Source organism: Canis lupus, chromosome 4, assembly GCF_048164855.1.
Source record: "Canis lupus baileyi chromosome 4, mCanLup2.hap1, whole genome shotgun sequence".
NCBI lineage: Eukaryota > Metazoa > Chordata > Mammalia > Carnivora > Canidae > Canis > Canis lupus.
Window position 1 is genome coordinate 74,346,976 of NC_132841.1, and position 24,355 is coordinate 74,371,330.

The 24,355-nt window shown below is 43.5% G+C and overlaps 1 protein-coding gene across 17 annotated transcripts in view; it reads right to left on the bottom strand.

The window, feature by feature from the left end:
• The window catches only part of RAI14 (retinoic acid induced 14), a 138,391-nt gene that overhangs the window by 111,456 nt on the left and 2,580 nt on the right, over positions 1 to 24,355 (bottom strand). For 7 of the 17 annotated variants that reach the window (XM_072824943.1, XM_072824935.1, XM_072824952.1 and 4 more), the window contains one exon: positions 3,164 to 3,245. In XM_072824943.1, the coding sequence (XP_072681044.1) occupies positions 3,164 to 3,199 (36 nt within the window). In that variant the 5' untranslated portion in view covers positions 3,200 to 3,245. Of the gene's footprint in view, positions 1 to 199; positions 368 to 3,163; positions 3,246 to 7,159; positions 7,202 to 8,018; positions 8,103 to 8,365; positions 8,496 to 11,680; positions 11,755 to 12,737; positions 12,878 to 24,355 lie in introns of those variants that run through there. The other 10 variants (XM_072824946.1, XM_072824937.1, XM_072824938.1 and 7 more) reach the window with 9 other exon arrangements.

A 24,355-nucleotide genomic window follows, 5' to 3' on the forward strand; every position in this document is an offset into this window, starting at 1 on the left:
TGTGAATTGAAAAATGTCATCCACTGAAGGGCAAGTGTTTAGCCCCATAATTCTCCCCAGCCTTTGTGGGTTATTGCAGGCTCCCGAGTATGGATAGGGATTCAAGGAACTGGACAATGGATGGGGATTCAAGCAACTAGACAAGGATAGTATCTAACCACAGCCCACAGAACTGGGCTCGTCCCCCTGTTATACTCACATAAATCTGCCCTTGACTTGGTAGTCATCTGGGTCAAGTGGTCCAGGAAGGACACTCAGATTAGATCTCTATCCGCATGATGGTCCTGGAGTAGCACAGTGACCTTAAGGCCACCCACGGGGGCCTCCTTGGGGCCACTCTTGTCCTTTTTCACTGCTGGGTTTTGCACTCAATGGCCTCAAACTGATCTGGCTGCAGACCTCCCAGGAACAGGCTGGCTGAAATGTGATCATACCAGCAGGTCACCTGCCTCCTCTTTATGAAAGCACGAACATGATCTGCTGTCCCTCTTCTTTCCTACCTCCCAGAAATACAAAGAACCTTTTCTTCCCTCTTCTCCCTTCAGCCTCACACAAAGAGAAGCAGGAAAATTTGATGGCGGGTGGTTTAGGATCATTATTTGAGACCACTCACTTCAGGTAAAGAAGATTCCAGTTTGGCTCACATAACTAAATATAAACAGTTTAAAATTTGTTTCTCACGTACTAAGTGATGTGTATGTACACATACATACACCAAAAAATTCAAACCAAAAGACACACATTGAAAAGCAAGCCTACCTCCTCCACCCACCCGTTTCCTTCCTCAGAGGCAGCAACTGGTACCAGCTTATTCTGCTCTCCTGACCACAGACACTTTTCAAATCCTAGCTTTTATCATGGGTTTCTGATTAAGAGAAAGGAAGAAATATTTACCAAGCATCTCCTGAATGCCAGGCCCTAAGATGTGTATTTTACACCCATCAGCACACTTAGCCTCTACAACAACTTTGTAAGGCTAACATTATTTCCTCCACTTTTCAGGTGAGGAGCTAGACAGGAAGGTAAGAGAATTGCACAAGGTCACCAACCTAGATCCAAAGTCACTTTTTCAAGCTACCACCTGGATTATACAGTTTCCAAAGTCAAATCTGCATCCAAAATCTCGTTTTTGGAAACCTATGCTCTGGAATTGGGCTGCCACAACAGGAAAACGGATTGTACAAAGTAGAGCTCTGAGGATCCAGACAAGTTACCATACCTCCCTCGGTCTCAGTTTCTCCATCTGTTAAATGAGTCTAACGGTAATACCTACAACACAAGGTTTATGGCAAGAGTCCATGAATGTCACACAGTGGGCTTTGCACAGAACCTGATGTAGAATAACTACTGCCCCATGGTTAGTTATCAGCACATGGCTGATGACAAACTGACAAACAGACCCAAAATCTGGTATTTTGATCAAATATTACAAGCTATTTGATACAGTCTGGCTCCATTATAACAATTCCCTTTGCTCCATGCACCCAAGCTATCCCTCTAGCAACATTTCTTCTCTTAGCACTAACTTCCAAATGCACAGTCTTCCTGCTGCCAAATCCCAGAAGCTTTTAATAGTATTATCAAGGTTTTTTAATCATGGAAATAGTCCCCCCCCCTTTTTTTTTTTTAATTTAAAACCTAGATTCCAGCAACATTCTCCCTACTGTGGCCAGTTTTTAATTTTTAAGCCAAAAGTTTGTGTCTCTCTCATTTCCCCCTGCCCCTGTTCAGATATCACGGAACTCTAGACTGATTCAATTTTGCTAAAATAATCTCAACTTGTATAAATGGAAGCTACCCAAATTCCCTCAGAATGGAAAAGGCATTTGTTACCCTGGTCACACGACATACAAACCCACATCCGTTCCCCATCTACTCGACTTTTCGTTCTTCGCTCATAGCCACATGAGATCTGCTGGCTGTGGTACCACAGGGCCAGCAGAGGAGGCAGCAGAAGGGGGCTCCTCAGGGGAGGAACAGGGGCAAGGGGCTAAGGAAGTCAGACGACCAAGGCTCTCAGTGGCCAAAGGCAAACTGGGTGCCTCTGGCCAAGTCACTTCACATTCTCTGAGTTCCACTTAACTTACCTCAAGAATGAAAAGGTGAAACTCAACTTTTTCCTAAAATCCCTCTGTAGCTCTCATGTCTAAGCGAGACAAAAACTTGCAACCATCGCACAAGCATCACGACTAGTCTGGGCCTTATCAGGGCAGTAAGTTACACGTCATGATGCACCCTCAAGTGATAAGCTCCAGCCAAAAGGAGGTGTGTGCATACCACACATGAGCCATAAAAGACGCAGCCTCCATTTATTTTAAAAATGTGGTTGCGCCAACCTGTCATATAATTCATGGCAAAACAATAAAACCCGGGTTCACCTTTAATTGCCTCATGTTAAATGGCAGCCAAGCAAGCCCTGTACGAGGGTGAAATTTCTGGGCTTCTAATACCCTTCCATGAATTTCTCCCAGTCAACAATTCTGCCCAAAGCATCTGGAGTGCAGCTAGTACAAGACTGGAATCCTAGCAGGGTTTAGGAAGCGACCTTGTGTTTAGATACCATGTGTATAATCCTGCTATGCTATTTTTCTCCAGTTTCTCCTCTGGGAGACTTTGTTTCAGAACCCTGACATCATAACTGGTTCCTCCAATCCAAAATCTTGTACGATGGATAACAAGTGAGTAAGAACCCCAGGAATTCAGGGGGAGTCAAGGTGCAGGCAGCAATAGATACTGTTTTCACCACAAAAACTTCAACAGAGAGTTAAAAACAGTTTCCAAAAGCCAAAGATGAACCAAGCTAATACGTAACTCCCTAACTACTCTCATGAGACGAGCTTCCTCCAAAAATGACATTCTGAATCAGATTTGGGGGACTTTAGAAAGGCTGACGTTTTTACTGATTCTCTTCTCGAAGCTGTGCAATTTGACTGTTTCTCTGCGAGGCACAAACACCAGGAATAAGGAGGTAATTTTCAAAAGCTATTCACACAAACAGCAAGGAACCTAGAACATGCCATTCACAAAAGCCCGAGCTGAGGCCCTGAGTGTTTCTGGTCCTGGTGATAAACCCAGGGCCTTATCAAGGTGGGAGCGAGGGCTGTCCTGCAGCCCCGGGAGAGGGAGAGTGGAGTAGACAGACGGTGAGTCACCGAGGACTTACGTCGCTCTTCCTGAACTTGGCTTTCAAGCTCTTCATGTTTAGTCCATTCAGCTTTCCAAAGCTCTAGAAATTTTTTCAACACCTAAGCACAGAATGAAAAAAAAAAAAAGAGAGAGAGAGAAATTAAATATTTAAGTTTCCAAATAAACCCAACAGATAATCCCTCCCGGTGAGATTACAACTTTGGGGCCATGGGCCATTAGGGCTGAGTTAGGAAGGTGTTCAGAACTGAACAAGCTGAGAAGTGGTAAAGAATGTGTTATTTCCACTCATGATACAGTCCCTGGGAACCTTCTGACATTTTCAAGTTAACCTAAACTTTAAACTTTTCCAACTTTCCAAACATTAAAAGTAGAACAAGGCTAACGGTCACTGTACAAACCAGAGTATCTGTGTGCTACACCGATTCCTGTATGTGCCATTTGTGTCATACCATCTGCCTCCTTTCGAAGGGCCACGATAGTAAAGAATGATGAGGAAAACAGTTCATATTCCAGATGCCATTCATTCCCTATTTATTTTTCTCAGTGAGGTTTCTTTTTTTTTTCCTCCCTAAATGCGCGCACAGGGCAGTTAGTAAAAAAAATGCCAGGAACAACAAAACCTCCCTCTTCAAATACCTCATTCTGCAGGAAGCCACTCTAAACAATAAAAAAGGCTCTATTCCCCCACCCTGCAGGTCCTTGTGGGAGCCAGCAATTCCAAGTCAGAGCTGGCAAAAATCTTAAGAGATCACCTCATTTAGGAGGTCTGTGGTCCCCTGGAATGCAAATGTAATTTAAATATATATATGTGTGTGTGTGTGTGTGTGTGTACTTTTCTTTCAGGAAAGATAGTTCCTAGTTTTCATCGGATTCAGCAAGGGGTTGTCACCCTTCAGAAGTTAGGGCTATCTGGTCCAGGCTAAGTCCCTCATGTTCCAGGGGTAGCAATGGAACCTCAGAGACGTGAGGAAACCTGCCCTCCGTTGAAAGCCCCCTTATGATGGAATTCAGAACCAGGTGGGTAGTTGAAGGACGTTCCCACCGCCCCCCTACAGCAGACTCCCGGGCTAACACATGGTACAAGTCATCCTCTTCCACCGTTACCCCTGGAAAATGACAGAGTGCGGAACCTTTGCATCTAGATCAAGGGGCAAGAACACCCAGATGCAAAGTCCCAGCACACAGTAAGCGCTCCATAAATGTGACTTCAAGCCTCACCTGACCAGGTGGGAGCGGATGACCTTTAACTGCACGATCCATTTGCGCACTAAGCAACAGCACACGCCAATGTTTACCGAAGCCGGCCTTTCAAGGTCATCTCCTGTCCTTCCACCACCCTCGTTCTGGACTAAACTGATTTAAGGGGCAGCCCCGGTGGCTCAGCAGTTTAGCGCCACCTTCAGCCCAGGGCATGATCCTGGAGACCCGGGATCAAGTCCCACATAGGGCTCCCTGCATGCAGCCTGCTTCTCCCTCTGCCTGTGTCTCTGCCTCTCTCTCTCTATCTCTCATGAATAAATAAATAAAATCTTTAAGAAATAAATAAACTGATTTAAGGCAATAAAGGGGGGAAAAATACAAGTAACTGAATGGCTATACTCATCCCTCCTCATGTCCTCATCACTGCCTCCAGAAGTCGTCCAGCAACTTTCTGGCTTCTAATGCTGTTTGCTTTCATTCTTGCTGCTGTCATTACACAGGGCAGGTGCAAAAACCCAGTCAATCATAAAGCACTCCGATGACCTTAAGTGGGAGGCCACACCACCACTGCAGCCTCATGGTGGTCCCTTTCAATCCTCTAGGCCCGGGCGGGAGTGACCGCGTTACCTTAGAAACCATCCGCTTTAATTACACCTTGTAAATGGCCAAGTATTTAACCACAGGCTGGGCTGGTACCTGAACAGCGAAGTGCAAACTCCAGGACAGTGTTTCCCACCACTGGCCGCCAGGTTAATCTGAATCAGAAGAACCTGGGGGGCAGTTTGCTAAATGCAAAATCTTAGTCCACATCCTATGGAAATGGAGCCTCAGGGACCAGGGCCCAGGCATCTTCTTGGTTGAATCTTTCCCACGCTGAAGTGCGAAAATCTTGAAGTGAGGTAGATGAGGCGGGGAATAATACAATGGTCAAAGTTGTGCTGGCTTATAGAACAGCCCTTCTTTCATGTCAAAGCAAACCACCTTTTGATGAATCCAAGTAGAACTAATGGTAACCAGATACTCCTAAACTGCCACTGGCTCCCAAGGGTTCTCCCCGAGAAAAGCAATCATCCTTGGAGTTGAGTTCTTTCCACCTTTGGGTGAAGTGCCAATAACCAAGGAAAGAAGCCCAATCCATGCAACAGGAAAGGGAGAAAAGAGAAGCCAAGGCTTTCATAGTCCACAAATTGTGTATCCCACTAAGGAGGAACCACCCAAAGCATTCCTTCAGTTGTGGAACACAATGTCTTGGGCGATGGTGGGTATGAATTTTATTGGAGGTCATGGGAGGTTTTGTGGGTGTTGTACTTTTTCTTGGGTGCTTGTCTGTGGCTTTTTTTTTTTAAAGTATGGTAGTGAGAACATACAAACTCTTATTTGAAGAAGATTAAGTAAATAAAGCACTTAATTCCAAAAATTCCCAGGGGCAGATATGAGCTGTAAAATGAAGGTTTTCCTGGAGTCATGAGTCTGGGTGTGTGATAGCTGGGTGGTCCATGGGTACAACTCCCAGGTGATAAAGAGGTCCTGGAAACCCACAGAATAGTTATTTTAGAAACAAGAACTGCAGCTAGGGGGTAATTAAAGTTAGCAATGGGTCACTGTTTTCCTGGTATTGACAAAAGGACCTAATACCTGGAAGTCATGACAAATGGGAAATAAGCTGCCGCTGACATGATGCTGGGTTGTTCTGTGGGCCCTAGCATCTTCTCTCCCTGAATAAATCAGGTACTTGCCTTCCTTGGGACAGCTGTAATCTTACAGCTCCAATTCCCAATCCAAACTTCCAAAGCCCAGATTGGGCTACAGCTTGAGTACAAGCGACATCTATCTAGGCTACACTGATAGCAGTCCTTGGACAAGTCACTTAAGACGACTTAGCTCAAAAGAGCTGCAGTAAAGGTGTATTAGTAGTGCACCAGCCTAAACTGGATAGTACAAAAGAGTGTGAAGTGTTACTCTTATACGTATAAGTTGTAAGAATAAAGCACATCCACCCAGTGAGCAGAAATATTAGTTTAGTAATATTTGCCTGCTGAATCCAAAATATGTTACTGGGGGTGGCTGCGTGGCTCAGTTAGTTGGGTGTCCAACTCTGGATTTCAGGTCAGCTCATGATCCCTTGGTTGTGAGATCGAGCCCCACACTGGGCTCCATACTCAGTCGGGAGACTGAAGATTCTCTCCCTCCGCCCCTCCCTCTCCTGTGTTCTCTCAAAGACTCAGTGATACCAGACCTGTAATTGACACTTTCTCTAGAAACATCATACAAGTGGGTTCAATAGATCATCACCTTCAAACATCAGATGTGTTTGAATCTTTCACAACACTGGGATATGCAGCAATGGGGGTTAGGGGGGTGGGAAGGGAGCCCACTACACTCAAAATTCTAGGAGAGCAACTAGCTGGTTCCCCATGGTCATTCAGGAGCAATATTAACTCACAAAGGCAAATAGCAGCTGTACACACATGTACATTTTCCTAAATCATAAGAATACATTAGTGTCTAAGACACTATACCACAGGATTCAAGGGCAGTGGTTTAAAATCATTCTCTCTGAATCACTGCAGCAATTAGAGGAACAGAATAAGAAACAACGTCCTCTAATTAATCCTTCCATCATGGAATGTGGAAATACTTCTATAGCAACACTGCCACACTAATGCACACTCCAGATAGGCTTCCGGGTTTGGGGTTTTTTGTTTGTTCGTTTGTTTTTTAAAATCAGACTTAAAATCCAAAGCACTGAATGAGACCTTTTACAAATGTAAGGAACTAAAATTAAAATACTTCTCTCCTTGCCCGCACCTACCTCTTCTCCCTTAAGTACTTGTTTCCTCAGACGATAATCTCTCTGCAACAAAGATGGAATTTTAACCAAAAGCTGTATAAACACTCAATTCTCTTAATCTGGCAAAACAAATACATTCTGTCAAAGGTCTCCCCGGGTCAACTTTCCCCATAAGCTATCCCTGACAACACAGCACCTCATGCCATCCAAACTGCTTCCAGGGTCAGAAGCTGCTTGAAGTCTTTGCCTGTGCCTACGACCATGTTGTGGCTTTTGGGGAAAAAAAAAAAAAAAAAAAAAGACATCAAATGGGAACCAGAAACCAAAAAGTACTGGTTTTCCTCACCTGATTTTGTCCACGGCAATTATGTGCTTATCTCAGGAACACAGAATTTTAAACACACATGTAGATTATGAGAACTGCTGAGAGCAGACCAGAAGATTCAAAACCAACCAGGGGTAGGACATCTAATAATCAGGTGCCAAATACTGCAGGAACTCAAAGAGTGGAGATCTCTAAGGGCTGGGAAAAATTAAAGAAGTCTTCATAACAGGGGTAGGGGGTAATGGCCTTAAAGGAAACTCAAGATTTGGACAAGCTGATGAGAAAAGGGCATCTGGCCCAAGCTCCATCTTAGATTTGCAAGTCAGACACTGGTCCAATCTCTTTAAGCAGTCCTATATGCTTCTCTCAGGGGGTTGAGTAGACGTGGTGGGAATCATTCTGTGGTTCCTTCCAAAGAAAGATCATCCCCCAATCTCCACACAAAGAAAGATCATCCCCCAATCTCTTTTACAACCAGGACATGAGTGGGGTCCTGGAGTCCCATTGCCAGTTTTCAGCAAATTTAAAAATGTGCATCTCAGGCTGCTTGCTTACTTTGGGATGGAGGATTTTCAGGGTAGGATTTTCATTTTGCTTATACTCAGTCACTGGCCATCAGCATACAATCAATGAATGTTTCTAGAATGAATGTGTAGAACAAAGATATGGGTTAGGAGCCTGAATAATCATTACTTCACCTTTGACCTCAGCAAAGCCCTCTCTGGTCCTAAATGCACTGGGTTAGCTGCACTGGGATGTGAGTAAAGGCACGATGATTAGATTTCACCACGTACACACGAAAGCACTTAACAAGGAGGGGGAGGAGGAAGGGGGGAAGCTGGGGAGGGGGCAAGGAGGATGGAAGGACAAAAAACAACCCCATTTGGTCAATGGAGTCTTACCAGCTTGTCCCTTTTTTAAAGCGTCTGGCCTGCCCTCTTCTCCAGGCTCTACTCTCAGGCAGCAGCTCCCCAACCACAGGCTGAGCTAGGCCAAGAGAACCACCCGTTCTGAATAACGGAATCTAAGAGTCTAAAGAGAACGAGGACAGTCAGATAGAACCCCGGGGCAAGTTCTCAGGATAGCCAGCCTGACAGGGGAGCTCCAGGGGCGGGCCAAGGATTCCCCCCAAATCAACGTTATGAGCTTCTACCACTTGTAGTCAAGGAACCATTCAATAAGGAAAAAAAATCCATCCTCAACCCATCCAACCCTTCAACTCCAAGGTCGGCCAAGACTAGCCATAGTCAACACTCAAAAGTCCCCTCTGGCTGAGCAAATGAACAGAGAGCGGGTGTATGTGTACTCAGCGCTAAATTGGAGACACAAAGATACAAAGATACTTCACTCCAAAGTAAGTGCCAGTGGGAGATGTAGATTTTCAAAGGATTTAGCTCAAAACTGGTAACAGTGAACCTCTTGCTCACATTGAGAGTCTAATAGTGTCAGAGTGCGTGGAGACTGGGGAGGACCCCCCTCCCCCCTGCCCACCCCACCCCCAGTTTTATCACTGCAGCCCTGGCAGGAGCACCAGCCCCAACAGCTAGATGAGGCAGCAGGATGCCAGGACAAAGTGAGGAAAGAGGGAGCGTCTTACTCACTCACTCATTTATTTAAAGATTTTATTTACTCATGAGAGAACAGAGAGAGAGGCAGAGACACAGGCGGAGGGAGAAGCACTCCCTGCAGGGAGCCCAATGGGGTACTTGATCCCGCAACCCTGGGATCATGCCCTGAGTCAAAGGCAGACGCTACACCCCTGCACCACCCAGGCCTCCCGAGATCTTTTCTTTTAAAAACATACCAGGACTTTGTATTTTTATTTAAATTGGGCATCTTAAGTTCTAAATTAAGAGTATTAGCAGGGGTGAAGGTGATCAAAAGGTCAAACTTTCCAGTTCCAAAAGAAGTGGTGAGGATGTAAGGTACAGCACGGTGACTCTAGTTAATGACGCTGTACTGCGTATCCCAAAGTCCCTAAGAAAGTAGATCTTAAAAGTTCTCATCACAAGAAAAAAACATCCTGTAACTATGCATGGTGATGGATGCTAACTAGACTTAGAGTTGTGACCATTTTGCAAAGTATACAAATATCGATCAACTGTTATTACAATGTACATCAATTACACCTCAACAACAACAAAAAGGGGGATTTAGCGATTGAAACTGCAGAATTTTTTTTAACTTTAGTCTTAGATTTCATCTAGAGGCAGGGGACATACTATTCTCAATGAATAAAATTTAGCGTGGGGCATTAAAGAAAGCTGCTCTGATTACATTTTAGGAGGCTTTATTCAGCAAGCCAAATATATAGGAATAAATAAATGAATGCATAAACAAGCAAATTTTACTAGGCATTAATTATGGCTGGGTGCTTCCACATATGCCCTTTTTTATGAAGTAAGGTGTAGGCTTGTTAAAAGATTACTGAGATGAAAGAAAGAGAAAAGTTTAGGGGGGAAAAAGGCATAAGCAAGAGTTTCATTTTGGCAGTGAATCCTTTCTAAAATATTCTAATATCTCACTTTTTTCCCCCAAGAAAATAAATGACCACATTCTTTTTCAACTGTAAATGTCATTCACATACTATATCATAATAGTCATGTGGCAAAACTCTTCTGAGAGCATTAATCTCCCTCAATATATTCACAACTTGCCTTTATCCAGAGGATGACATTTCTCTTGAGAAACAAATAAATCATTCTTTAAAAATAAAACTACCATCCACCAGAACTGATCTAGGTGCATGAATCAGCCAGGGCCAGCAGCACTGATACAAAATTGGCCAGGGCTCTGCTAACATTACTATCTGGTTTGTCAAATCGGCTACTCACATGCTCCAATAAGCCTACCAAAGAAAAGCCCCAAGGTTACCTCATGCCCTAAATCCATCCAATTTAAAAAGCACGGGCTTAATCAAGACAAACTACTTCTGGAATACAAAAATCATTCTAGGACTAAGAAACTCCATGTGATTATCCCTCATGGTAAGATTATTTTTAGATCTCTAGGGTGCCTGGGTGGCTCAGTCAGTTAAACATCTGCCTTCAGCTCAGGTCACGATCCCAGGGTCCTGGGGTCGAGCCCCCCCCCCCCCCATCAGACTCCTTGCTCAGTGGGGAGCCTGCTTCTCCCTCCCCTCTTCCCCACTCATGCTCTCTCAAATAAAGAAGTAAAATCTTCTTAAAAAGTTTTAAAAAGATTCTTAGTTCTCTAAAATGCCCTTCCTATTCTACATTCCTAAATCTTTGATGTTGATGTCAACAGTACCATCTAGACATACCACTGTGCTCATCTTTCTAGAGAACAAGCTGCCCTGCACATAGCTAATAATCAGCTTCAAGTGTCAAGGCACGTGTGCTATGTCCCTTGGCTTCTTCCCGGTCCATTCCTTAGGCTTCACCCATCCTGAAACCCAAAAGAACCAATCAAGTTTAAAACTACGGGTCCAGTCCTCAAACATTACTGGTGAAAACATAAAACGTGGAAAGCAAAAAGTCACTGTGGAAAGCAGTTTGGCAGTTTCTTACAAAGTTAAATATAAATTTATCATACAACCTAGCAATTCCACTCTGACTGATCTCGCCAAGAGAAATGAAAACATATGTCCACACAAAGATTTGTACACAAATGTTGATAGCAGCAGTATTTCATACTTGCAAAAAAGTGGGAACTAGCGAAATAGCCATCAGTTAGGTAAACAAAATGTGACATTCCAACAGTATGGAACAGTATCCAGTACTAAAAAGGAATGAAGTATCAGTACACAGTACACGTTGCAACATGGATGAAACTCAAAACCGTTGTGCTAAGGGAAGGTCAGACATAAAAGATCACATGTTGTTAAGATTCCATTTGTAGGACATGTCTAAAAAAGGCAACTTTATAGAGACAAAGTAGATTAGTGGTTGTCTAGGACTGGAAGTGGTAACCGAGATTGCAAATGAGCATGAGGGATCTCTTTGGGAGGAGGGAAATGGTTTAAAACTGGATTGTGGTGATGACTATACAACCATAAGTTTCTAAAACTTACTGTGGACTAAAGCTGGTAAATTTTATGAAATATACTCATGCCCCAATGAAGAGGTCTTTTAAGATACCAAATACGAACAGTGAAAAGGATGACTATCTGCAAACTTAGTGAAAACTGTCCTCAGAGGAAGTAGGTTCCAGTTACGGTTGTATTTAATTCATGTTTTTACCCTAAAAAAACTTACTTGTCAAATATTGGGTTACCGCCTACTTCACTGGTTCTTTGACTCAGTTTCAAAATGAGGACGTCTCGGACACTCCACATTCTGGAATGTTGAAAATGTCATTACAGTAATCACAATGGCTCTGTCTGGCCTGCTGAATTTCTTTACCCATATATCCACTGCCTCAGATACTTTTCAAAATAAGAGGAGAGTATGTTAATAACCAATTCCATGAATTCTGATGGCCTCGCAGCAGGAGTAGATGGTAGCTGGAGAGTGCAAAATTATTTCTGCTGCCCCAAGTGCCATGTTTGGAGATTGCCTGAACATCACGCATTCAAAGAATCATGTTTCGGCAGTTCTTTCTGCCCATGTGTCCCATCCCCGTGCTTTCATAAAACCACCTTTTGCACCAAACCACATGTTTTCATCTCTGGTCCAATAGAGAGGGAGCATCTGCTCACGTGAAGGCAGGCTCTTCATTTCCTCTGACATAACAGTGTTACCTTCCATGTTGCAGTGGACCTACAATCCTCAGTGCCCAGCCTTCTTCTGATAACTGCACCCCACTTCCTTTAGAAAAACTGGCCCTCCAACCAGGCTATATTCTGATCCCAGCTGTTCCCTGAGAGATGTCAATAGTACCATCTAGACATACCACTGTGCTCATCTTTCTAGAGAAAAAGCTGCCCTGCACATAGCTAATAATCAGCCTCAGGCTTCAGCAAGGCTAGTGGGAGACTCCCCCTGGGATTTTCAGTAGGAGGGAAGACAAAGGGGAGGTAGAAAAGAGGGAAGAAAAGCAAGGGGTAGGGAAGGGAATAGAAGGGGGATGGGGTGAGGGAGAGAAGGAAGGAAAGACCTTCCTCTCCAGTGGAGAAATGGGGAAATGTGAGCCTGGCAGCTGCCCTAACCCTATGCAGGGAGCTGGCTGGAGAGAAGGAACCAAGGAGGCCCTGCAGGGGCCACACCCTTTTGGCACAGGATTCGGGGGTCACCTGAGCCGAGACACACTCCTCCTAGCCTGAGTTGGGTGTCTGCCACTTGTCGTCTAAGAGTACCGACAAATCCTTCTTACCTACTGGATCTTGCTCAGGCTGTCATCTCAGATGCCACAGTAAGAGAGAACCTAGAACTTCAACAGCACGGACAGTGGTGACCTGCACTTTCGTCTGATCAGCTCATTCTGAAGTCAGAAGCTAAATTCACTTCAGGGACCTACAGAAGTGAAATACACTCTCTGGAGTCTAATTGGGCCAAACACAACAGATGACCTACAATGTCCCTCCCCACACACACCCCTTGAACCCCTTGGTAAGGAAGAGCATTTCTGTCATTCATTTGGCTATCTGCTGCTCCTGGTCTGTTCTGCCCCAGGCAGCACGCCCTGGCCCACCCCCTCACCCCCACCCCATGCACTGCCCCTCCACTAGTCACCTTGAACGCAGCAGCCACCCCCTAGAAGACCTCTGCAGCAAGCCCAGTGTGGGTTTTCTGGGCTATTTCCATTCTGAAAGCATGTGCTGCTCGTTGACTCCCCTAAAGGAACCAGCCAACAATGAAAAGCAGCAGAATTAACTCGAAATGAATAGCATTAAACTATTTTAAAATCCTCTTGAAATAAAAAGCGACTATAACAGCTGCGTCTATGAGGGGCGCCATGCTGCCAAAGAGGTGGGCCTTACCTCCTCTGCTCCCCAGGGGACTTGGCTCCACAAGGAAGCTGCTCACAGAGCTGAGGCTAAGGATGAATAAGAACCTTCAGGATAGGAGGGAACAAGGGGAGAGGAGCAGACAGTGGGGAAGCTGCCCTGGGGAAGGGGCGCGGTGCTAGGGCTCAGCTGGACCAGGAGGCCTCAAGGCCCAAGATAATCCCCGGCGCAGTTAATCCTCGAATACTGCTGAAGATATGAGCTGCAAACATGCTGTCCCTCACCCTAATTTATTCCAGACAAGACACCCCACCCCAGGGGCTGAGCAGCCTGGATTTGCCACACTACTGCGCTGGCAGTGCACACGGAAAAGCTTTTCCAATCTCCTTCCATTAGAAACTCCAGCCTGCTCCATGCCTGTGCCATATGGGGGCCCCAGAACCACCTGCCTGGTTACGACAAACTCCTATTAACTGAATGTGATACCCTGGACCTTTTATCTTTCAATTTCCAACCAGTTTCTGTGTTTAAGCGTAAGAAGCAAATAGCATTAACGTGAGATCCGGGAATGCTTCCATTAAGAGCAACAAAGATTAAACGCGTTCCTCCCATGCCCCACACATCCACAAACCCACGTACCTTGTACATAATGATGGGAGGGTTTACAGAGTAAAAATATCATGGTTATGCAAGAACTTGCAATTTAAGGAGAAAAGTAAGAAACCTATACTGTCTTATTTACTAATATGCCCTGAATAGCAACTATGGGCCAAGTACACAGGAGATGTAGAAATGTGGCTCATACACAATCCTGCCTACAAGAGGAAAAAAAAGGTCTATGTCGTCGATCAATGCACTTGCACAAAAGCAAAGAGATAGATTTGTAAACCCAAAACACACACTTCCATATATCATGTGCAATCAGTTTTTGATAAAGCTATTATATTTCTCTAAAGAAATGCTCAAAACTAAGGATAAAATCCCAAATAACCTTCCAAGATCTATAAAGAACTTATTAAACTCAACACCAAAGAAACAAACAATCCAATCATGAAATGGGCAAAAGACATGAACAGAAATCTCACAGAGGAAGACATAGACATGGCCAACATGCATATGAGAAAATGCTCCGCATCACTTGCCATCAGGGAAATACAAATCAAAACCACAATGAGATCCCACCTCACACCAGTGAGAATGGGGAAAATTAACAAGGCAGGAAACAACAAATGTTGGAGAGGATGCGGAGAAAAGGGAACCCTCTTACACTGTTGGTGGGAATGTGAACTGGTGCAGCCACTCTGGAAAACTGTGTGGAGGTTCCTCAAACAGTTAAAAATAGACCTGCCCTACGACCCAGCAATTGCACTGTTGGGGATTTACCCCAAAGATACAAATGCAATGAAACGCCGGGACACCTGCACCCCGATGTTTATAGCAGCAATGGCCACGATAGCCAAACTGTGGAAGGAGCCTCGGTGTCCAACGAAAGATGAATGGATAAAGAAGATGTGGTTTATGTATACAATGGAATATTCCTCAGCTATTAGAAATGACAAATACCCACCATTTGCTTCAACGTGGATGGAACTGGAGGGTATTATGCTGAGTGAAGTAAGTCAGTCGGAGAAGGACAAACATTATATGTTCTCATTCATTTGGGGAATATAAATAATAGTGAAAGGGAATATAAGGGAAGGGAGAAGAAATGTGTGGGAAATATCAGAAAGGGAGACAGAACGTAAAGACTGCTAACTCTGGGAAACGAACTAGGGGTGGTAGAGGGGAGAAGGGCGGGGGGTGGGAGTGAATGGGTGACGGGCACTGGGGGTTATTCTGTAGGTTAGTAAATTGAACACCAATAAAAAAAAATTAAAAAAATTAAAAAATAAAAAAAAATAAATAAAAAAATCCCAAATAACCAGGTAAAGACACAGAGAAGCATAAATGTGTTTACTGAGGGTATTCCAGGTGTCAAATGGCCTTAGGGTCACTAGGATCCACAAAATGACCTCTCGTTTAGACCAGTGCCATCCAATATATGTGGCTACTGAGCATCCGTAACATGTCTAATACAAACTGGTGTGCACCCTAAGTGCAAAACGCACAACAGATTTCAAAGACTTAGTGTGAAAAAAAGAATGTCAACTAGATCATTAAGAAGTTTTATATTGAATACATGTTGATAATATTCTGGGTATACTAGGTAAAACAGAATAGATCATTACAATTCATTTCATTTGCTTCTTTTGCTATGAGAAAACTTAGGATTTGTATTTGTGGCTTACTCATATTTCTATTAGGCAGTGAGGATTCTGATTTGCCCTTTAAAGACTGGAATGACAGCATACATTTTTTTTTTTAAATTTTTATTTATTTATGATAGTCACAGAGAGAGAGAGAGAGGCAGAGACACAGGCAGAGGGAGAAGCAGGCTCCATGCACCGGGAGCCCGATGTGGGATTCGATCCCGGGTCTCCAGGATTGCGCCCTGGGCCAAAGGCAGGCGCCAAACCGCTGCGCCACCCAGGGATCCCGACAGCATACATTTTAACTGCACCTTAGTCCTACTACACACAGGCAGGCAGGTAAATGTGTTGCCATGTCATCATGTTTAATGTTTGCTTAATATCATAAAATCATACAACTCATATCCAGGTTAATGATAAAGTTGTGATTTAGGGACACCTGGGTGGCTCAGTAGTTGAGTATCTGCCTTCGGCTCAGGGTGTGATCCCGGAGTCCCAGGATCGAGGTCCCCACTGGGCTCCCTGCATGGAGCCTGCTTCTCCCTCTGCCTGTGTCTCTGTCTCTATGTGTCTCTCATGAATAAATAAATAAAATCTTAAAAAAAAAAAAAGTTGTGATTTAAAAGATTCACTCTGCCACATGATGCAGAAGGAGGAAAGATGAATCATCGACAATTCCATGTCACCCAAGACTGATGGATTTTTAGGCAAACTCAACTCCTCCTCTGCTCCCTACGGTTCAGCAAAGAGGTCCAGGCTCCTCTAGCAACAGCTGGACAATTTTCCAGAGCATTCACCAGGGGATGTAACTTGCTCATCAATTCATTCTGAGTGCCACCAACTCTGTTTAAACCACAATTCTCCTGCTCTGTGCCTGGGTTAGAACTGACACCACACAAGCTCTTGGAGAAACCAAGGCACTTGTGAATACAATTTGGAATAGGACTGGTCACTACCAAAGGAAAAATATTTTCCCACTGCCCACATTACCTGGTGATAGAATAATAGAAGGACTAAGTGAAGGAGTGAGGATACAGGGAAAAAAATCGTAAACGAAACAGAAGATGCCAGGCAGGGAGCACCTGGGTGGCTCAGCAGTTGATCGTCTGCCTTCAGCTCAGGGCGTGATCCCGGGGTCCTGGGATCGAGTCTCGCATCAGACCCCCTGCAGGGAGCCTGCTTCTCCCTCTGTCTTGTTCATGAATAAATAAAATCTTAAAAAAAAAAAAAAAAAAAAGATGCTAGGCAGATGTGTCGCTATGACAGACAAGGCAACCCATCTTTATAGCCATGGATTATAAGGGCAGTTAGAACCATACTGGTCAATCTGTCAGCACTTCTTTAAAGGTAGGCTGATAGGTCACATGGTAACTCTAGCGAGTAGAGGAACAGCCCCAATAACTTTCATTTACCTCAATGATTACTTGGCAAGATTTTCTTTTCTTTTGCAATTTTATTTTATTTATTTATTTATTTATTTATTTTTTACTATTTCATTATAAATGAGTATCGTCTCATTTAACGCTTACACCACTTCAGAATTCGATGCTATTGTCATTATTGCCAGTTCCCAGATTAGGAAACTGCAGCCCGGAAAGTTTATTTGACTAACGTGGCACGGTTTATAAATGGAGGAGGCTGGATTTAAACTCAGCTTTGAGTCCAAAACATGACAGTGGGCTGCCTATTAAATGCAACACTAGTAATAATAACAATTAAAAAAAAAAAAGTCTGGCCAACAGACAACCTTTTTACTACTTAAAAATTTAGTTGCTTTTAAAGATGGAACAGTTCTCAGATCTGCTGCTGGCACACACAAAGCTCCTTCTAAGAAGTCTGAATGGACCAACTTGAAAAAGGCATTCTTCTGGCTTTTCGCCCTCACTCACACGCCCCTGCCTCATTCCAGGGGAGGGTAGTATTTTTTTACTTCTTTGTCCTTTTCATGTGTGGAGCATATGCGTGACAAATAAATTTAAGGAACTCACCAGTCAAAAAAATCCTTTTCCATATAGCTTTGCTAAAGATACCAAGTCAGTCACAGAGAAAACGTAAGAATGATTACAGACCAGCAAAGTGCCTATTTTTATACTCAGCTGAGCTAGTAAACTACAGATTTGGGTGGAGGTTTCCATGTTTTGGCAACATTTTGGAAAAGCAGAACTTCTAAATACTTAGATGCTTCCCTATGATTAGCTCTGTTTCTGCTCCTTAAGAAATTATTCTAACATCCTGTATAACAGCTCTTGCCAAGCTATAAAAAGTGAAATATTGCAATTCTTCAGAATTAAAAGCACCAATATTATAATAAAAGTGGAATCCTAAAACACATCACCCAACCAGACAGGAACCAGACAGGGAGTACAGGTGATATTTGTTCTGAAAGCCACAACCTAGAAACATCCCGGCTGCCGGCAGGCTGTCACCTATGCCAGAGGCAGATATCACCAGGATAGGGTCAGCCTCTCTTTTTGTTTTCCTTTGCCACCTTGGATATAAACACCCACTTGCCATGTAATGAGAATCAAACGCGCTTTGTTCCAAGGGGTATGCACGTAAAATAATCAGGGGTTGTTTAAAAAAGAGGAAGAAAGCAAGTTTGTTGCCAAACCAGACACAAACAGCCACACAGTTGTCAACAGATTGGCCAGGGACAGGCGGGGATAGGAGTCACTTTGAGGAAATCTCTCTTGCTGGCTTTTGGAGGCTCTGGAGGAAAAGAAGAGAAAAAGTAAACAAACGGCACACCAAATGTCGTATAACACAAAGAACCTAATTATGGAGGATGTGGTCAAGATAGCTGAATGGATGTATATATAATGTTAATAGCAGAAATGAGTTTTTCTTTTACAAGAACTCCTAGGAAATCCTGAATGGTATTCAGATATTGGTCATAATGTCTCTGCCTATATTTTAAAGATTTTTTTTTCTAATTTAAAAAAAGCCCATAAGAAAGAAACGTGAAACTTTCTTTTTTTTTAAATCAGAAGAGGGAAAAAGATAGAGTTTCTTGCCCCCACCCAAAATCTGAGTTTACAAACACAAAGATCCAAGAAGGTTCTGAGAGCATTCAAAGCAACTTGCTCCCATGATGAAAGTGGACTGGGTGGGCCTGAAATAAGATTCAACTGGAGAGATGGTAGGCTACTCACCACACCCAGCCCTGTGTGAGGACCTTTTTTTTTTTTTTTAGAACAAATATTCTTTTTTTTTTTTTTAATTTTTATTTATTTATGATAGTCACAGAGAGAGAGAGAGGCAGAGATGCACCGGGAGCCCGACGTGGGATTCGATCCTGGGTCTCCAGGATCGCGCCCTGGGCCAAAGGCAGGTGCCAAACTGCTGTGCCACCCAGGGATCCCTGTGTGAGGATCTTTTAACAAGGCTCATGCAGGACCTCGGATCCCTAGGAAGGCCCTCGCTGGTATTTTAATTTTGGTTGCCTTCTTAAGGAGAGAAAAAAAAAAAAAAAGCAACCCACTGTCCATGAGCCTCTGGCTCACAAATTCCCACATCCTTTGGGTGGCTGGGAAGAGGGCACTCCAGGCAGTGAAATGACTGTAGGTCATAATCATACATGGCAACTTAGTGCTCTTTCCTTTTTGAAAAACAGTCACCAACGTGTCAACTTTCATAGGAGATGGTCAAATTACATGAGCACTCGTGTCCAATTATGAGAGTCAGCACAGAAGTTAACTCACTGACAAACCTTGACAAATATTTGTTCATGTGATTCTTGCTCAGCAGTACGCTAAGGGACTGGGTTCTGGTACCTTCTGACCTTCATGTCCCTGCTCAATGCCATCTGCCTGGCCTGGGATTCCCCACTGGTCTCCATCCCAGCTTGTTCAAGTCTATACCGGTCTTCTTTGTGGACATCAACTGGAATTAGCTACATATAGGACACCCAAGGTCACTGTCTACAAGGGGGGAAAAGACTAAAGGACAACATTTAGAAGCCCTGTGCTGTGAGCAGTGAGCATTGAAGTCTATCTAGCTCTGCCTCTTACTAGGTCACTTTCTAAGGGGTCATTGCACTTCCTTAGGCCTCAATCCAGCTGTAAAACGAGTTCCCCCAGCACTTTATCCCAACCATTAACAGTCAGCCTTGTGCTATAGTACACTGCGAATGTGTTAACCTGGTTAAAACTGTAAGCTCCACGAAGGCAGCTATCATCATTCACCTATGGATCTCCTATCCTCTTTCCATCAACATGGGTTGCTTACAGGAAATATGGCAATGAATAAGACCAGCCTGGACCTCCAGAAGCAGACAAAGGAGCTCAATTAAATTAAATGGACTTGTAGAGCTTGCATCAGGAGCCCTGTTATAGGCAGGTACATATCCCTTTTGGCCCAATTTTTGACTGAAGAGATTAAGGATGTCACCTAAGGTGAACAGTGACAGAATGAGCTCCATGTATGTGGCTAACAATGGCAGTACCTCCTCCCAGTGTCTGCTACCTCCCACAGAAGGAGGATTTTCTTTGGAAGAGGGAAATCAGATGAGGGTCAGCTCCCCAAGCAGGAAAAGTGGCCCTGTTTTCTTCAGGTTTCCTAGAGGCAGCCCCAATAGGCTAGGAGGCCAAGATAGATAGGCCAAGAACATAGAGTGTGTTGGGACGCCTGGGTGGCTCAGTGGTTGAGCATCTGCCTTCAGCTCAGGGCATGATCCCGGAGTCCCAGGATCGAGTCCCGCATCAGGCTCCCTACATGGAGTCTGCTTCTCCCTCTGCCTATGTCTCTCTCATGAATAAATAAATAAAATCTTAAAAAAAAGAACAGAGTGTGTTGGGAATATTTCCTCCACTAGACTGAGCAAAGATTTATCCCGTGAGCTTAGGAGGATTGTTAGGTGGGGCCCAGGGACAGTTCAGTTCCCTACCACATCAGTAGGTAAGGAGACTGCTGCCACCTGAAAAGCAGATTGTGGAGGCCCAAGAAATAGGTTGTCCTTGGGGTGAGAAACTCAAGACCTATCCTTGGAATTCATCAGGTCTCTGTGGAAAAAAAAAAAAAAAAATCATACTATCCATCCACTCATTATTTCTGAACAAGATTCTATTGCATCCAGTAGAAACAGTTCCTAAGAATGGTCAGTGGTATGTCAACTGGTTGGCATAGCAACAAGTGACTGCTTTTCCAATTGAGGGCATAATTCTTTTCACTCATGTATGACAGGTTATCAGGTCAGGGATAATGGCACCGGATAGAAAATAGGCTCCTTGTAATTGTACTGTTGATCCTTAAGAGGTAGCTAATAAAGGTAAACAGCATAAATTTGATAAGGTTTTCTAGGTCCCTTCAATAGATCTTAGGCTTTTAATTTGGGGAGTCCAAAGAGGTTCATAAATGGGCTTAACACATAAACTGACAAAGATTATGAATGTATATAGCATCACTGCATATGAGAATTTCTCCCTAGTAAAAACGGTCCAAAACCTGTTTCAGGTTTGCAAGTATCCACCTTTGATTCAAAAACATTTAGAAATCCCTGCTAAATGGCCTTCCCTGGTTTGCGAAATGGACTCCTCTTGGAGGACACTTTACTCCGTGCTGCCCTAGAGCAAAAGGAAGCTGCTCAGCCTTCTATTCCTCACCAATGAGCTCTGCCAGAGTTTCTTTTTCTGGCTGAGTTTCTATCACTGCAGCCAGCAAAAAAGAACTGGACAGATGTAGTGAACAGAGTCTAGTAGATTGCTGCTGTGGCTGGGTTTTTTTGTCAGCACTTTAAAAAAGAAAAACAAAACATTCTAGATTAAACTGAATTCGTCTAGAAATCATAAACCAAAAAGCAAAGAGAAGACGGATTTTGCTCCTTGCCAACCGCAATACCTCACAGGGATAAGAAAAGTTGAGCTGCAGTATAAAAAAGTAATATAAATGATTGTGAGGGAAATTGATAGAGGATGAACTGCTTAGGTTAGGTTACTGGATAATAAACTTTGGCATTCACTAACCTGTCAACTTAAGGAAAAAAGGAAAAGTCTACATTTTTCTCCCACAGTACAAGTAAACTTCTTGGACTACAAGCAACTTTTCTCACAATCAGATTCATTCATTAGAAGAAGAGATGAACAAATCATGAGGAACTCTGAAGGTTTCCCCTTGCCCAGGGGTGACCGATGGTCATGGTATGTATACAGCAAGACACTGTATTCCATGAACGCTACAGAAGCAGGTCCGGGTAGATGAAATGACCCACCACACATAACCTCTGAGTAGCAGTCAAAACACAATGCACAGGCTTCTCTGAAGGGTGGTCATGTTTCTCAAATACAGCGGATGAATCTAAGGCTTAGAAAAGTGAAGTGGCTTTGTCTGGGGAGAGGAGAGACCTACAACGTCTTCTAAACTTCAACCTACCTCAGCTCCTCTCCTCTGCCTTTTGATCATTAAATTCTAGACTAGCACAGCTAAATATCTGAGAACCTCCACGGAAGGCTTTGGGACCCTTGTGCATGTAATTCAAGCAACAGTAAGCACTTCATATGTGACAGATACTCTACTGGACACATGGAATACAAAGCTGAAGGAGGCAGACTGCCTTCATCCAAATATAAGAATTTGTTCTGAAACACACAGTGAAGGGTGTTAAATACCGACTGGAGAGGTGCCTGGGTGACAGTCAGCTGGGCGTGGGACTCAGTTTCTGCTCAGATCCTGAGATGCAGCCCAGACTGAGCCCTGCATTCGGTATGGAGTCTGCTTGGGTTTCTCTCACCCTCTGCCCCTCCCCACCTCCATGCACTTGCTCGCTCACTCTCTCTCTGAAATAAATCTCAAAAATAAAATAAAATAAAATAAAACCACAACTAAATTTACTGATACTCAACAGTGAATCTGATGTCTAAGACTCGTTTTTTTGTTCACTCTAGATGGCTGGGGTTGGGAAATTGATGGTTACTAACAATCCTTCTCTTTCATTAAACCACCTGCACTTTTCAGGGGTACGGATAAACCAAAAAGAAATCTCTAGATCATGTAAGCATACAATTTTTTATTAAGATGCTACAGTTTTGGGATCCCTGGGTGGCGCTGCAGTTTAGTGCCTGCCTTTGGCCCAGGGCGTGATCCTGGAGACCCGGGATCGAATCCCACATCGGGCTCCCGGTGCATGGAGCCTGCTTCTCCTTCTGCCTGTGTCTCTGCCTCTCTCTCTCTCTGTTCTCTTTCATGAATAAATAAATAAATAAATAAATAAATAAATAAATAAATAAAGATGCTACAGTTTTCAGCTTGAAGTTTAACCCTTCCTGGGCTCATAATAAACTGATTTCTTTCAATATAATTTTATTACAGAGGATACAATGGTTGTACTTTGATACATTAGTGATTTTTTTAAAGGATGCCATCAGTATCATATACCTATATAGTTGATAAGGAAAAGGAGTCTATGGTTTTTTTCCTATCACCCACTTAAAACATACCCCAGAGGCCTTTGATATATTTAGCTTTGTTTTGTCAACTCCTATACTCATCATGCAAGTAGAGAAAATTCCATTGGCTTCTAGCAAAATAACGCAAGACACTGTGACAGTGAATGTTTTTAGGAACATTAGCCATGGATTTCATGATGTGACAATTTTTAAATTATTTCTAGGTACCCTACTATATACTGGTTGCTTTTGTATCTTCAGATTAAAGGTCCTCTTCCCCCCTCCAACTCCCCCAAAACACCTCACCACGAATAGACAGTCAGCAAAGATGAGTATACCCTCTGCAAACGATTCAGAAAAATACACTTTCTAGTCTCAGAAATTCGGTGTGGTTGGCGTTACTTGAGACTACAGCTAGGCTGTCTGTGCAGATGCTGTGTGGAATGGAGAGGCAGTCTTCCACATTTAAAATGTTGGAAAGCTAAGTTATCGAGAAAAGGAAAAATGGGTGTGCTTCCAAGCATCGTGTTACTTATGCTTTCTTCTGAATTCAGCTTTAAGCAAATGTTGGCAGAAAAAAATAGGAAGACAAGCACTTTGTAGGATAAATTATATTTAAAGAGAGGGCTTTCTTTAGATGTTATGTTTCTTACTTATATCCTGATGGAACCTGTAAATAGGACCTCTTGGGAGACTCGGTTACAGCTGTGGAGGCACCAGCACCATTGAGGATATCCAAAATGTACTAAACGAGATATTCTAGGTAGAAAAAACACACAAAGAGCATTATACTCATTCATTTATTTGAGTACTACTGTTTGTCAACATTGTTCCAGGCACTAGCAGTACAGCAGTGAACAAGAAACAAAATTCCTGTCTTCGCTGAGCTTCTATTCGAATAATTAGACTAATATAATTCAAAATACATGGTGAGCTAGACGGTGTTAAGTGCTGTGAAGAAAAAAAAAAAAAAACACAGAAGAGGGGCAGGGTGTGCTGAAAGGGGTAGTAGCTGATGTGATGGACACCCGAGTAGAGGCCTGGTGCCGAGAAACACAGCCACAGAGATGATCTAGGGGAAGAGTGGTCCAGATAGTGGCACAGCAAATGCAAGGGCCAAGGCAGGAATGTGCCTGGCAATTTGAAGGAATAATGAGGAAGCCAAAGTGTTTAAATGCCTTAAATTGCTTCCAGATTAAGGGGTTACAATTTGGGGCAAAATGTCAAGACATTTTCATAAACTCTTTGGGTACGCATTTACAAAAGTATTTTCCTACTCTACTTAACCCTACCAAGCTTGAAGAAATGAGGAAGAGAAGGTAGAGTGGGTGATCCGAGGTTACAGTGAGGCCTGAGAAAAAAACACTCTGGAAGAAGTATCCCAAACTCAGCACCACAGTTTGCCTCATGCTTCAA